Raw genomic sequence first — 13,463 nt, forward strand, 5'->3', positions numbered from 1 at the left:
AACATTCAAGTCAGCTGTCAGTGGTTTTATAACAAAGTGGAAGTGATTGTAAATAGCAGCAGCTCAGCCATGAAGAGCTTGGCAGCATAAACTGACAGAGGGGAGGCGGTGGATGCTGAGGCTCATAGTGCGTAGAGGACAGCAACTTTCTGCAGAGTCAAACGCTACAGACCTCCAAACTCCATGTGGCCTTCAGATTAGCTCAAGAACAGAGAGTAGAGAGCTTTGTGGAATTGGTTTCCATTCGCTTTATTTGGCAATCTGATGGGTGAGTCTGGGTTTAGAGGTGGCCAGGAGAACGGTACTTGTAGTTTGATGGGGGTGGGTTTTTCTGGAGCCGGGCTTGGCTCCCTAGTTCCAGTGAAAGGAAGTCTGAATTAGGGCTGATTGGGGGAAAAAAAAGCATATAGATAAAATAGAAATCAGACTGATCGATAATTATCAAAAAATTCAAAACATATTTTAAGTGCAGCTGTGGCCATTTTATGCTGTTGCTTACTGACCTATTTTGAGATAAAGACACAGACACTGAATTCAAACTCATCCTTTATTCAACCCACTTTTTTACCAAAACTGCTAATAAAAAAAAAAAAGTGTGCTCTCTGAACTCTTTGAAGGAGGCGGTGTTTGGTGAGCACGTTCCTGGGTCTGCGTTTGTGATTGGTTGGGAGGAGGTAACGACTGTAGTATTAACATGCATGATAGGCTAGTCTGCAGATGGAAGGAACACTGTTAATCTGTTTAACTTTTTATTGACACCTTTTCTGTATCGTACCACACTTCTATCGTTCGATCTATATTGTTATTGAATTATCATTAGAAAATACTCTGAATGCTTCAGCAGACCAAGAGATTTAGGACAACTCTATTCCCCCAACTTTGGGGGAACAGTTTGAAGATAACATGACCGTACACCCGAGCACAAGGCAAGGTCCATAAAGTCATGGATGAGAGTTTTGAGTGAATGACCTTGACTGACCTCAACCCAACAGAACACGTTTGGGATGAATTAGAGCATCAGTGCCCAACCTCAGAAATGCGCTTCTAGAAGAGTGGACAGAATTTCCCATAAACTTCCAGAACCTTGTGGACAGACTTCCCAGAGGAGCTGAAGCTGTCAGGAACCCCACGGATTAAGAATGGGACGTCACTGTGTATGCCAGTCAAGGCAGGTGAGTGAGAACCATTGGCAATACAAGAATGCATAACATCATGAGTTACATAAATGTGGTAAAGTATAGCTTGGTAATCATGGCAGATTTCTTATGTATGACACCTATAAATAGACTTTTTCAGTGGATGTTGGTTAATTGGCAGACAGGCAGTGCAGGATTAAATGGGTTAATGGTAATCCAACCACACAGCGTTTAGAAGGACAGGCACACCTCCTGTACGTTGTTGCAGCTTATTGGACGACTTTGCTCCGTCCAGACAAGCTCTATCTACACTGAATGCATCCCTCTGCAGCTACGTCCTATTTCCATTATCAGACAAGAAATCATCCAAACTATCTTCGAAATCTTTTTGTTTTTTTTCTTTTTTACTTCATTTAATGGTGGAGACTGTGTTCCAAATAACGTTCCGGTGCAAATGAAAGTGAGCGTGTTCGCTTGAGGAAGCAGCGGCGCTTCACCATGAAGTGGTTTAGGGCCAGTTTCGCTCGTTGGGATGCTGAGCGGCGCCTGTGGTGCGCAGTTACGCAACAGCCCCGCCTGTCCTGAGAGCTATAAACGGATCAGCGGCTCTCCGCAGCCCCTCCGCTCCTGCAGCCTACCTGACACCGGCCAGCTCTCAGGTACGACGCACCACATCCATGGGGGGAAACATGAGACGCACGGAGAGAGGATTGGTTTTTAGTTGAGGATGGACGTCTCTCTGTAAGGCTTTTTTGGGCATCATGGTCCTGGCGCGTCTTTTTTAGTAGAGATGCGATGCAGAAATCTGGCTGATGGCATTTACCGCGCATCCGGGCGTCAGTAAGCGGGCAGATGACAGAACATGGCGGAGGGTCGACCTTCCCCTGAGATCCCTCGGACGTCAGCTTTGCGGTCGCTCTTTCTGAGGGATTTCCCGCAGTCGGAGCAGCGCTTGTTTGCCGGTGCGCACTGCGGCACTCGCTGCGACGCTGTTTTGTGAGGGAGCAGTCAGACCCAGAAAGCGGCAGGTGTCCCGGGACCGAGTCCACACCATCAGCCCGTCCGGCCAGGACCCCTTTGAGGATGCACGGCACCGGAGGAGCCGCGCGTCTAGACGCAGACACGTTCTGGCAGGCTGCGTGAATAATTAAGCGCCAAAGTTTGCAGTGCATGGCGGACTTCTAATGTTGCCGTACGTTGATCAGCGTTGCTGCCGCCGCTGTTATTTAAGTCTGCATTAACCTTGCAGAGCGGCGCAGTGTCAGAGAAATGGCTGCTAACACCGACGGGAGGGCTGGATCTGACAAAATGGTGGATTGTGGCTTGGACCGGAGCTGTACCCTATCTGTGCAACATCAGCTGAGAAAGTCAGACGTGTTGAAGGCAAGCTGGATGTAAACAGATGAGAGCAGGGGTGTGGATAGATGTAGGGTCAGAGAGCGGGGGGTGTTTGGTCCCAGGTGTTCGGAGGTCTGGTCCCTGATCATCTTAGAAACTGCATATTATTAATTTTGCCCGAGGAACTCTCATTAAACCAACGATACGATTAAATGCCCCATGAGTATCTTTTATTTAGTTTTGTTTTGAAAGATAAAGCACATTTAGCTGTAATCTTCCCTTAATTTCTGTCTTCAGGATTCAGGACTCAAAAGCTCTTGAGATACTTACCATAATTCATTCATTAAATTCAAAACTAATTAAAATCCAAAGTTCAGTCGTTCAGAAAATCTGAATATTGCCCAACACTGATAAACAAGGATTCTTAATAATGAAGTATGGAATAATCTGCTGCTTCAACATAGCATGGAGGTGATCATATGGCGGCACTACTGAGGTGTTAAAGGAAGTCCTGCTTGTTTTAATGGCGACTATCAACTAGTCTGGGGTGTCTTTCATCTTCCTTTCAACTGTCCTCCATAGATTCTCTGTGAGGCTCAGGTCAGGAAAGTTGATTCTCTGTTCAATCACGGCCATTAAAGCAGGTACCGGTACTTCTGGCATTTTGGGCTGGTGCCAAGTCAAAATATCCGGTTCTTCATAAAGCTTGTCAGCAGAGGGAAACATGGAGTCCTCTAAAAGATCCTAAACACAGTGAACCAACACCAGCAGATGGCATGGCTCCTCAGATCATCACTGTGCTTGGAACCTCTACATTAATATGCTTGGATTTACTCTGAAAAACCAGCCTGTGACTGTCAGCTGGACAACAGTCTTCCCTAGAACTCTGTAGGCCACAACATGACATTTCTGCATCAAAAATCCTTCTATTAGGCTTGTGTCATTAGCTGCTAGCCGATCAATGCTTGAATACATAATTGAATACAAATATAATCGCTTTTTGAACTGAACTACCTGAGCAAATTCACTTTTATCAAATTGCACGTATATTTACCAGCTCATACAAAATTTTGAGTATGCATCATATGTACAAAATACTTCATTTCCCTCTTGTGTGATTCATCGCTTTACTGTTCTGACCCACTTAACTCCAGCTCTAGCAGACTAGTGACTTCTGCCCAACCGAGGTCATCATGGGAAAGGAGAAGCTCCACATCAACATCGTGGTGATCGGCCATGTGGACTCTGGCAAGTCCACCACCACAGGACACCTTATCTACAAGTGTGGTGGCATTGACAAGAGAACCATTGAGAAGTTTGAGAAGGAAGCTGCTGAGGTAAAAGAGACGGGGGAGAGACGACACATTCCTTCTGAAGTAGTAGATGCCTTTGATTTCAAGATCGTCTGATCTTGAGGTAGTGGTTCTCAAATATTTTCTGTTGTGCCACTCCTTTTGAAGAAGGAAACAGTTTCAGCCACCCATTCCAACAAAATGGGTCAAAAATGTAACTTATTGTTTTCTGTTTTAATACATTAAAGTTGTCGTTATGAAGATTACCCAGAATCCCTTTTAAAACGAATATATGGGTTCATTTATAACACTTTAACTATATAATATTAACTACAAAATAAATGGCTTTTAGCCCAACTCGTACCTGCAGTCAACTTTTAACTAGCTATGAACCTCATATGGCAAAATAAAATGAAACCATTAATATTAAATATAAACTTCAGTTACATTAAGTTTTGTACTTTTTGTAGGAGTTTATTAATAGTATTCACCATACAATTGACCACAGTGTACAGACCGAACAGCAGGGGGTGCTGTTGTCACATTTAGAAGCCCTGTATTAGTCCGTGCCCCAATATTTAGTCTTTAAAGAATAAATACTCTCATTTTAGCCGCTTGAAATACCCATCCATCCATTTTCCAAACCGCTTATTCCCTCATGGGGTCACGGGGGTTGCTGGTGCCTATTTCCAGCATTCACTGGGCGAGAGCCAGTCTGTCGCAGGGCAACACAGAGACAAACAGGACAAACAACCATTCTCACACACACTCACAACTAAGGACAATTTGGAGAAGCCAGTTAACCTAACAGTCATGTTTTTGGACTGTGGGAGGAAGCCGGAGTACCCAGAGAGAACCCATGCATGCACAGGGAGAACATGCAAAGACCCAGGGGTGTACTCGAACCCAGGACCTTCTTGCTGCAAGGCAACAGCGCTACCCACTGCGCCACTGTGCAGCCTGAAATACATACAAATGTAATAAAGTATGTTATTTAATTTTTTATAAATTTTTTTCCAGATGGGAAAGGGTTCATTCAAGTACGCCTGGGTGCTTGACAAGCTGAAGGCAGAGAGGGAGCGAGGAATTACCATCGACATCTCGCTGTGGAAGTTTGAGACCAGCAAGTACTACGTTACCATCATAGATGCTCCAGGCCACAGGGATTTCATCAAGAACATGATCACCGGCACCTCCCAGGTCTGGAAGATGATGAGTTACACCAACTCGTCAGTAGATCCGTTTCGTCTTTCCAAACCTCTGCTTTGCCTCCGCTTTACAGTCTGCAGAATGATTTTCTGTAACTCAAACGGCAGGCGCAACTAAAAACATCTCAGTGCTGACGCTCAAGATAATTTTATAATAATTTGTAAGGTCCATCTCTTTCTGACATCCTTAGGCCGACTGCGCAGTGCTGATCGTAGCAGCCGGCGTGGGAGAGTTCGAGGCCGGCATTTCCAAGAATGGACAAACCCGGGAGCACGCTCTCCTGGCGTACACGCTCGGAGTGAAGCAGCTGATTGTGGGCATCAACAAGATGGACTCCACCGAGCCGAACTACAGCCAGAAGCGTTACGAGGAGATTGTGAAGGAAGTGAGCACCTACATCAAGAAGATTGGCTACAACCCCGACACCGTCGCCTTTGTGCCCATCTCGGGTTGGAACGGGGACAACATGCTCGAGCCGAGCCCAAATGTAAGCGTGCGGTTTAATTGTAGTTTAAGTATGAAGTCATTTGGAAGGATAAACGATGGCCTTTCTAAGATTCTAATGTTTGTTAAACGTTCAGATTTGTGCTGTTTTGTTTCCTTCTAGATGACATGGTTTAAGGGGTGGAAGATCACCAGGAAGGATGGCAGTGCATCAGGGACCACTCTGCTGGAGGCTCTGGACGCTATTCAGCCCCCGACCCGTCCAACGGACAAACCTCTACGTCTTCCCTTGCAGGACGTCTACAAAATCGGAGGCATGTAGTACACTCCTAAATTAACTGATCAAATCTGGGTCAGAACATGAGGTGGCCTTTATAGTTTAATATTACATACAGTTTCCTTGCAGAACAGCATATTTTTAAGTCCCAGACTGAACCATTTAGATTAGTTTTTTTTTGGCTCATCTTGTGTGACACCCTTTTCCTCAGGAATTGGGACCGTGCCTGTGGGTCGAGTGGAAACGGGTATACTGAAGCCAGGCATGGTTGTGACGTTTGCCCCCGTTAACGTCACCACCGAGGTGAAGTCCGTGGAGATGCACCACGAGGCGCTGACGGAGGCCCTGCCAGGCGACAACGTAGGCTTCAACGTCAAGAACGTGTCGGTGAAGGACATCCGTCGCGGCAACGTGGCCGGGGACAGCAAGAACGACCCTCCGCAGGAAGCTGCCAACTTCACCGCTCAGGTAAGACACTATTAATAACAAGCTTTTTATCGAAGTACTCGTGTAGAAAAACTGAAAAATGTCTTTTCAGAAGTATTTGTAGCATGTTTTTTTTTTAAGTATGCTCAAAGAAAATGTTTCTATTTGTATCCCACTGAGTCACAATGACACGCAGTGTGCTTTTCTCTTATATTTCCATAAACCCCAAAGGAAATAGGATCAAACTAAATCGCAAATGCTTTTAAATAGGCAGAAAGAAGCAATTCTCCTGTTTACTATCCATCCACTTTACAGGTGATCATCCTCAACCACCCGGGCCAGATCAGTGCCGGTTACGCTCCTGTGCTGGACTGCCACACGGCTCACATTGCCTGCAAGTTTGCAGAGCTGAAGGAGAAAATTGACCGCCGCTCTGGCAAGAAGCTGGAGGACAACCCTAAATTTCTCAAGTCTGGAGACGCAGCCATCGTCGACATGATTCCTGGCAAGCCGATGTGCGTTGAGAGCTTCTCTGAGTATCCTCCACTGGGTAAGTTCAGCTGTGAAAGGCCTGGTTTGACTTCAAGATTTCATTTGGCTCACGGTTAAGCAGTATTGCATGTCCTTTCTCCTCACAGGTCGCTTTGCGGTGCGAGACATGCGTCAGACTGTGGCCGTGGGAGTGATCAAGGGGGTGGAGAAGAAACTGTCTACCACTGGCAAAATCACCAAGTCAGCCCAGAAGGCCCAGAGGACCAAATGAATGTTGTGCTGCTCTGCCGACCACAAGGTCTCCCAAGGCAGGACATCCCTCATCCTACTCCATCTAACAATCGGCCACTTCAACCTAACAATCAAAGACTGGCTAATCATCGCGATGCATCGCAAAAGCATTCGGAGGAAAGAAAAAAAACATTAGCTCTTTAATCCACGCTGCCGTACTCCTGACTCCATCTCAGCGGTTAGACTTCCATCCTGTAATATGCGGTAACAAGAAGTTAAACATGAACCAAAATGGTATTAAATGTGAGCTGTCGACCGGGTTCGTGGCGGCGCCGGACACATAGACATGCGCTGTAAATGTTACCGTCACTCCAGACCATCTGGAGTACTGGTCCTGGGTCTCTTCGTTTGCTGTCCTGCTTTTAGTGTTCTCACCTACATGCAGCTCCGTCTGAACCAATGGCGACAGTGAATCATGGTAGTTAGAGCCGTTCTTCTCACTAGTGAATCAGTGGAACGTGTTGTTTTTAAGCTTTAAAATACCACTTGTAGAAAGTTTCAATTTGTGTTCTCGTGAAAGGACTCGACTTCTCTTCACTCATCAAGCACTTTGATTGGCGTTTTGCTAATTTTGCACTTGCACCGAGGAATACTGAATTAGCAGAAACGACTGCACCTTATTGTGAGATGGCACGAGCCTCTTTGCAACATTAAACATCTTTCAACCAAAGTATTTCGTTGTCTGCCGATGTTATGTTGTTTTTGTGTGTGGCACGCCAGAAAATGTCTTCCACCCACAAGATGTAGCTGTTGTTACAGGAATAAAGACATCCTGTTATACTTCTTTTTATCGTAATGGTGCCAACCCTCTATAAATCCACTCCATAAATAACGTTGGGTATTTTATCAGGGAGAAAATAAATGTGTCATTACTATAGCAGCTGGAAGAGAGCCCAAGGGCAACCCGCCAAATATGACGGGGGCGTGGAACAGGAAATGAAGCTCGGGTATATTTTCAGCAGCACTCTCTCGTTGCTTTCATTTCTTCATCATGAGCGGCCGAAGCAGACCTCGTATGGCAAAGAGTCCTGACTTGAGAACTAAAGAGATGAAACATGCATGTCCAGTGCAGTGTCCAGAGCTTAAGGAGGAGAAGCAGAAAAAAATACCCAAGACAACAAAGACCCAGGATCTCCAGAAGTCAAAGCATGCTGAAGAGAAGCCACCTGTGGAGGAAACCGCTGAAGGAAAGGGAGCCAAACATTTGATGAGGGGTAGTAACGAGGAGCGGCGGATGCCAACAGAAGGAACCAAAACCTGTTCCAACGGGTCTAAGTCTGTGAGAAAACCTCCAGGGGATTACCTGGATGCACAGCTTGAGATAAAAACAACCATAACGCTGCCAGAGACACCGAAGAAGTTCTCACAGGCGTCTCTGGAAGCCCCTGAACCTCAAGAGAGCAGTCAGACAGAATCCCAGACAAACTCAGTGAAGGTCGCAGCAAAAATGCGGGGGAAACAATTGGAGAAGGCAGGGCCCCGAAGAGCATCAGCAAAGAAAAGCAAAGCAGCTGCTGAAAAGTTCAACAATGAAGAATGTGCTGACAAAGATGCTCAGAAGATGCCGAAGGCAAGAGCAGATTCAGCCGACTACTCTGTCCTACGGGACACTCTAGACAAGTTGAAGATTAAGAAAAAGGACCAATCAGAAACAAGTAAAGTTGTGAATGACTTCATCAAAAATTTAAGAAAGTATTTAAAAGCAGAAACCGTGTGTTTTAAAGAAGTGGAGGAGCCTCTGCGCACAGGAAGCTATTATGAAAACTTAAAGGTCGGTATTTTTTTTGCTCATTTTCTTCAGCATGTGGCTCACGGCCCATAAAGTGAAAGAAACTCCACCACCCGGTACCTTAATGTACTTCTACCCTCCTGTTTATACAGATCTCAGATCCTGATGAGTTTGACATCATGCTTCCCATGCCGGTGGAGCGAGTTGACATTAAGCCCTTTGGGACGGACGGCGCCTTCTATACCGTGGCACTAAAGCGTGGCGGGAGCCCTTTGCTGAAGTTTCAGCAGAATGAGGTTCTGTCTGCAAGCGAAATGCTTAAAGAGTTCAGAGAAGCAGTGAAGAAATTTGCCAAAAAATTTCCAGGTTAGTGGCAAACCTGGCCCTGTGTTCTGTGAGTTTGCACTTCTTGTCAAATTCATTGAACATAAAACTATAGTCCTCCTGCAGGTTTTCTAATATACTGCAGAGGGGCTTTGACAGGAGTGCAAACAGTTCCTAAATATATTACATGTTCATCAACTACATGCATTTTTGGTGGGGAAAGACAGACCTGGCTGGTCAGATTGAAATGAACCCTCTCCTCCTAGATCCAGAGTGGAAGATGGAGCCAAAGAAGAGAGGTTGCCCTGCAGTGACCCTGACCAGAGAAGTGGCCTCAGCCACCATTTCCCTCGACGTGGTTCTCTGTCTCAAAGTGAAATCCAGTTGGCCGTCTTTTACCAAGGACGGCTTCAAAATTGAGCCGTGGCTTGGAACTAAAGTAAAACAGGAGTACAAATGGGAACCTTACTACCTTGTGCCAAAATACGAAGGCAGCGGCAACGTGGAAAGCAACGGGGTTCAGGCCAAAGGTAAGGACGGTTTCGCTGAACTGCCGAACCAAAGCAGACTGAACAAAGGTTGCGTTTAGAAACGTCCTGAGACAGACTCAAGGCAAGGCAAATTTATTTATATAGCACAATTCAGTACAAAGACAATGCAAAGTGCTTTACATGATTAAAACATAGCAAAATAAAACAGAATAAAAGCAAGTAGGAATAAAATATAGATAGAAAATAGAACAAAAAAAGTGGTGATTCAGTTAACTAGGACAGTTGAAGGCAATTTTAAACAAATGTGTTTTTAATCTTGTGTGACCTCAGGTACCGTTTCTATGCGTTAGACCCTCTTTGTACCAGGTCAAGGAGGTTGCAAGGAATAACAGAGGCACGGTTTCCCATTAAATATATAATTTATTAAATATACAGGTACCAAGAAACAGAAATCAATGTATTTTAATGGTACACAAAAAAACTAACTAGTTTAAAAGTGAGCGCCTATGCTGGTCTGGAATCCTGCTAACTGTAAAGAAAAGTTAAAAACCCAGTTGAATTAAGTAGATCCCTTGGGAGGGGGGGAGAACGACTACAAAACACAAACTGAATACACCTTAGTGTTCCCCAACAAAAACACACTCACTCCCAAAACCCTTAGTGCATATAATACAAAAAGAAAACAAATTCTCCTCCCACTAATCCCCTTAACTCAATCTGAATAAAACCAGCGCAGGATCCAGGGACAGCATAGGGCCCCCGGTGGGTCGAACCCGGACAACAACCAAAGAAACAGCAAAACAGAACTAAAATTCCAACTGAAACAGTAACAGGTCAGCCTGCACACAAAAGAAGTCATGTTAAAAACAGCACTTTAAACATCCAGATAGCCTGCAACTGTCAATTTACCTCTAGTCTGGAAAAACCAGTCCACGGTTCTTTGTGTTTGCCTACAAAAAGGGTTGCCTAAAATAATCAAAAGGAAGGATTAACCAAATCATTCTGCAGCAATCTCATGCTCAATGATAGCCATACCTTACAGGAATCCTCTGCCTCGAATGTGCTTTCCTTACCCCTTTTGCCCCCTTTTAACTGGAAAGGCTGATTGCCTCTGATTAAACCCCAGCTGTGCACGATCCGTGCGTCCTCCATATATGGCAGGAGGGAGAGTGTGCAGCACTATGCTTCTGGGACAGAATGCCCCGGCTACACTTGATTTAAAGGAACTAAGGTTTTCCACATCTTTACAGTTTTCTGGAAGTTTGTTCCAGATAATTGGAGCATACGAACTAAATGCTGCTTCTCCATGTTTGGTTCTGGTTCTAGGTATGCAGAGTAGGCTGGAGCCAGAAGACCTGAGTGGTCTGGAAGGTTGATACACTGATAACAAGTCTGTGATGTATTTAGGTGCTAAGCCATTCAGGGATTTATAGACTAACAGAAGTATTTTAAAGTCCATTCTCTGAGATACAGGGAGCCAGTGTAAGGACTTTAGAACTGGGGTTATGTGCTCTACTTTCTTAGTCTTAGTGAGGATGCGGGCAGCAGCGTTCTGGATCAGCAGCAGCTGTCTGACCCACTTTTTAGGCAGACCTGTGAAAACACCGTTGCAGTAATCAATTCGACTAAAAATAAACGCATGGATTAGTTTTTCCAGATCCTGCTGAGACATTAGTCCTTTAATCCTGGAAATGTTCCTCAGGTGATAGAAAGCCGACCTTGTAATTGTCTTTAGATGCTTTTGAAGGTTCAGGTCTGAGTCCATCACTACTCCCAGATTTCGGGCCTGATTGGTGGTTTTTAGCTGAAGCGACTGAAGCTGTGTGCTAACTTTTGATCTTTCCTCTATTGGTCCAAATATTATTACTTCAGTTTTGTTTTTATTCAGTTGAAGAAAATTTTGGCACATCCAGGCATTGATTTCTTCCAGGCATTTACTCAGTGCCTGAATTGGTTCATAGTCACCTGGTGACATGGTGATGTAGAGCTGTGTGTCGTCTGCATAGTTATGGTAGCTGATGTTATTTTTTATGATCTGAGCTAGAGGGAGCATGTAGATATTGAATAGGAGGGGACCCAGGATGGACCCTTGGGGAACCCCACATGTGATTTTTGTCATCTCTGATGTAAAGTTACCTACTGATACAAAAAAGTCCCTGTCCTTTAAGTAGGATTTAAACCAGTGGAGAGCTGTACCAGAGAGGCCGACCCAGTTCTCCAGGCGTTGTAACAGAATGGAGTGATCGACAGTATCAAATGCTGCACTTAGGTCCAATAGAACCAACACGGTGGTTCTTCCACAGTCTGTATTTATATGGATGTCATTAAACACCTTGATAAGGTGATTGATCACACAATAGTAGGGTTGCAGCTATCGGTTACTTAAGTAATCAATTATTTTTTTCGCTTAAAGAGAAATACTCTTCACACCTCAATTAATGTCACACTAAAACAAATGTTTATCCTATATTTTAAATACATAGTAAATAGTCGAAACTATATAATAATAAAAAAAAATAAAAATAAAATCTAATGCTGACATGGTCTTTAATAGCTGAGGTCTATAATCGATCTATCTAGTCTGTCTAAGCTACATACCTCTGCCTGGCCAAAGTGTAGACAACTAGGACTGCAACTATTATTTTGCTAATTGTTTAATCTGTGTACTATTTTTTAATTAACAGATTAATAATCAAACAGCAGAACAAAGTTCTTTTTCTTTACAGAACCTGCTCCCAGTGAAGCCTAAACAGAAGAGTTCTGGATAGAGCACATTTACTGACAAAGAACAGTTTTCATCTTAAGTGCAAAATTATAAAACCCTTAATTACAGCTCTGAGTGGGTTGTTCTTTCAGCAAATGACATATTTTAGAGTCTGCAGACTCAGGTTGGCTCTCGTTCAGACAAATCAAGGCTTGCACAGCCCAGCTAATAGACTGTTCTGTTTTATCACAGATGCTTGGCGAGTGTCATTCTCCCACGTTGAGAAGGATATTATGAAGAAACATGGATCGGAGAAGACGTGCTGTGAAAAAAAGGGAGCAAGCTGCTGCAGGTACGACATCTTTTTAATGAATTGACATCAAATATTAAATGCTCCTCTGAACACAATTAGATTTAAAGACACAAAGTTAGCAGGACATATTACCATATTTTTCTGATTAAAGCCCAGAAAGTCTGCCAATACATCCACATATGGGATTTACAATCACATGTTCTGCATCCAGAAAAGGCTGCCTGAAGCTTCTCAAGCATCTTCTGCATCTGCTGAAGGAGAGCAACTCTTCCTTTGACAAGTTCTGCTCCTACCACGCTAAGACTACGTTCCTACACGCCTGCTGCTCCAGAACTAAAGACGGGGAGTGGGAGGCGTCGCTTCTGGGTCGCTGCTTCAACCTGCTCCTGCAGGACTTTGAAGGTCACCTGAGACATCGCAAGCTCCAGAACTTCTTCATCCCCGGCCAGAACCTGCTCTCTGCTTCACCGATGAAGGTGTGCAGCGATCTGGCCGACTCCATCAGGAAGGAGCGTGAAAATGGTTTTCCCATCTTTGTGAAATATCTTGATAACCCACATTAAGTGTTCAGTGTTCTGCTGAGGGGTTTAACATTTATCCCAACTCAGGTTCACTGCAGGTTTTAATAATTTTAAAGATCACAATTAGATCTATATTTATAATTATGAATGTTCAGAGGCTTTTCTTTAGACTTCAGCTGAAGTTGGGTTTGTAGTAGTACTAGTAATTTAATTTTTGCTGTTTTTATTTTCTGAAATGAAACACCTTGTTTATGCACATTGTACATGTGTTTGATGTTGAAGGTTACATTTTATGGTAATAAAACTAAATTTCAAAAGGGTCTTCCTTTTCACGAGCAGCAATGGGCAAGGTTTGAGTAGTTCATAACAAATGAACCCAAATAAACATTTCTGAAGTCAACAATTCTAATGCTTCCATTTGCCTGTTTTGCGACAGAGAAATTGACTATTTCATGGCAACAAATTATAGGTTTACA

The 13,463-nt window shown here is 44.1% G+C and overlaps 2 protein-coding genes across 4 annotated transcripts; both read left to right on the top strand.

Moving 5' to 3' along the window:
* Nucleotides 1-1,440: 1,440 nt before the first annotated feature.
* LOC105917634 (elongation factor 1-alpha 1) lies at nt 1,441-7,575 on the top strand. Of its 3 annotated transcripts, none has more exons than XM_036126329.1 (8): nt 1,441-1,795; nt 3,606-3,811; nt 4,787-4,966; nt 5,166-5,462; nt 5,583-5,733; nt 5,908-6,164; nt 6,438-6,672; nt 6,761-7,575. In XM_036126329.1, the coding sequence occupies exons 2-8, from the start codon at nt 3,668-3,670 to the stop codon at nt 6,883-6,885; spliced, it is 1,389 nt and encodes a 462-aa protein (XP_035982222.1). In that variant the 5' UTR covers nt 1,441-1,795; nt 3,606-3,667; the 3' UTR covers nt 6,886-7,575. The 3 variants fall into 3 exon arrangements, with proteins under 3 accessions (XP_035982222.1, XP_012707957.2, XP_035982221.1); XM_012852503.3 differs by having other exon boundaries at nt 1,442-1,795; nt 3,629-3,811; XM_036126328.1 differs by lacking the exon at nt 1,441-1,795 and having other exon boundaries at nt 2,941-3,811.
* Nucleotides 7,576-7,665: 90 nt separating this feature from the next.
* Nucleotides 7,666-13,191, top strand: cgas (cyclic GMP-AMP synthase). The gene is made up of 5 exons (XM_012852506.3): nt 7,666-8,676; nt 8,787-9,000; nt 9,225-9,488; nt 12,406-12,505; nt 12,678-13,191. The coding sequence occupies exons 1-5, from the start codon at nt 7,897-7,899 to the stop codon at nt 13,027-13,029; spliced, it is 1,710 nt and encodes a 569-aa protein (XP_012707960.2). The 5' UTR covers nt 7,666-7,896; the 3' UTR covers nt 13,030-13,191.
* The last annotated feature ends 272 nt before the right edge of the window (nt 13,192-13,463 follow it).

The sequence above is a fragment of the Fundulus heteroclitus genome, chromosome 22 (assembly GCF_011125445.2).
Source record: "Fundulus heteroclitus isolate FHET01 chromosome 22, MU-UCD_Fhet_4.1, whole genome shotgun sequence".
Taxonomy (NCBI): Eukaryota; Metazoa; Chordata; class Actinopteri; order Cyprinodontiformes; family Fundulidae; genus Fundulus; species Fundulus heteroclitus.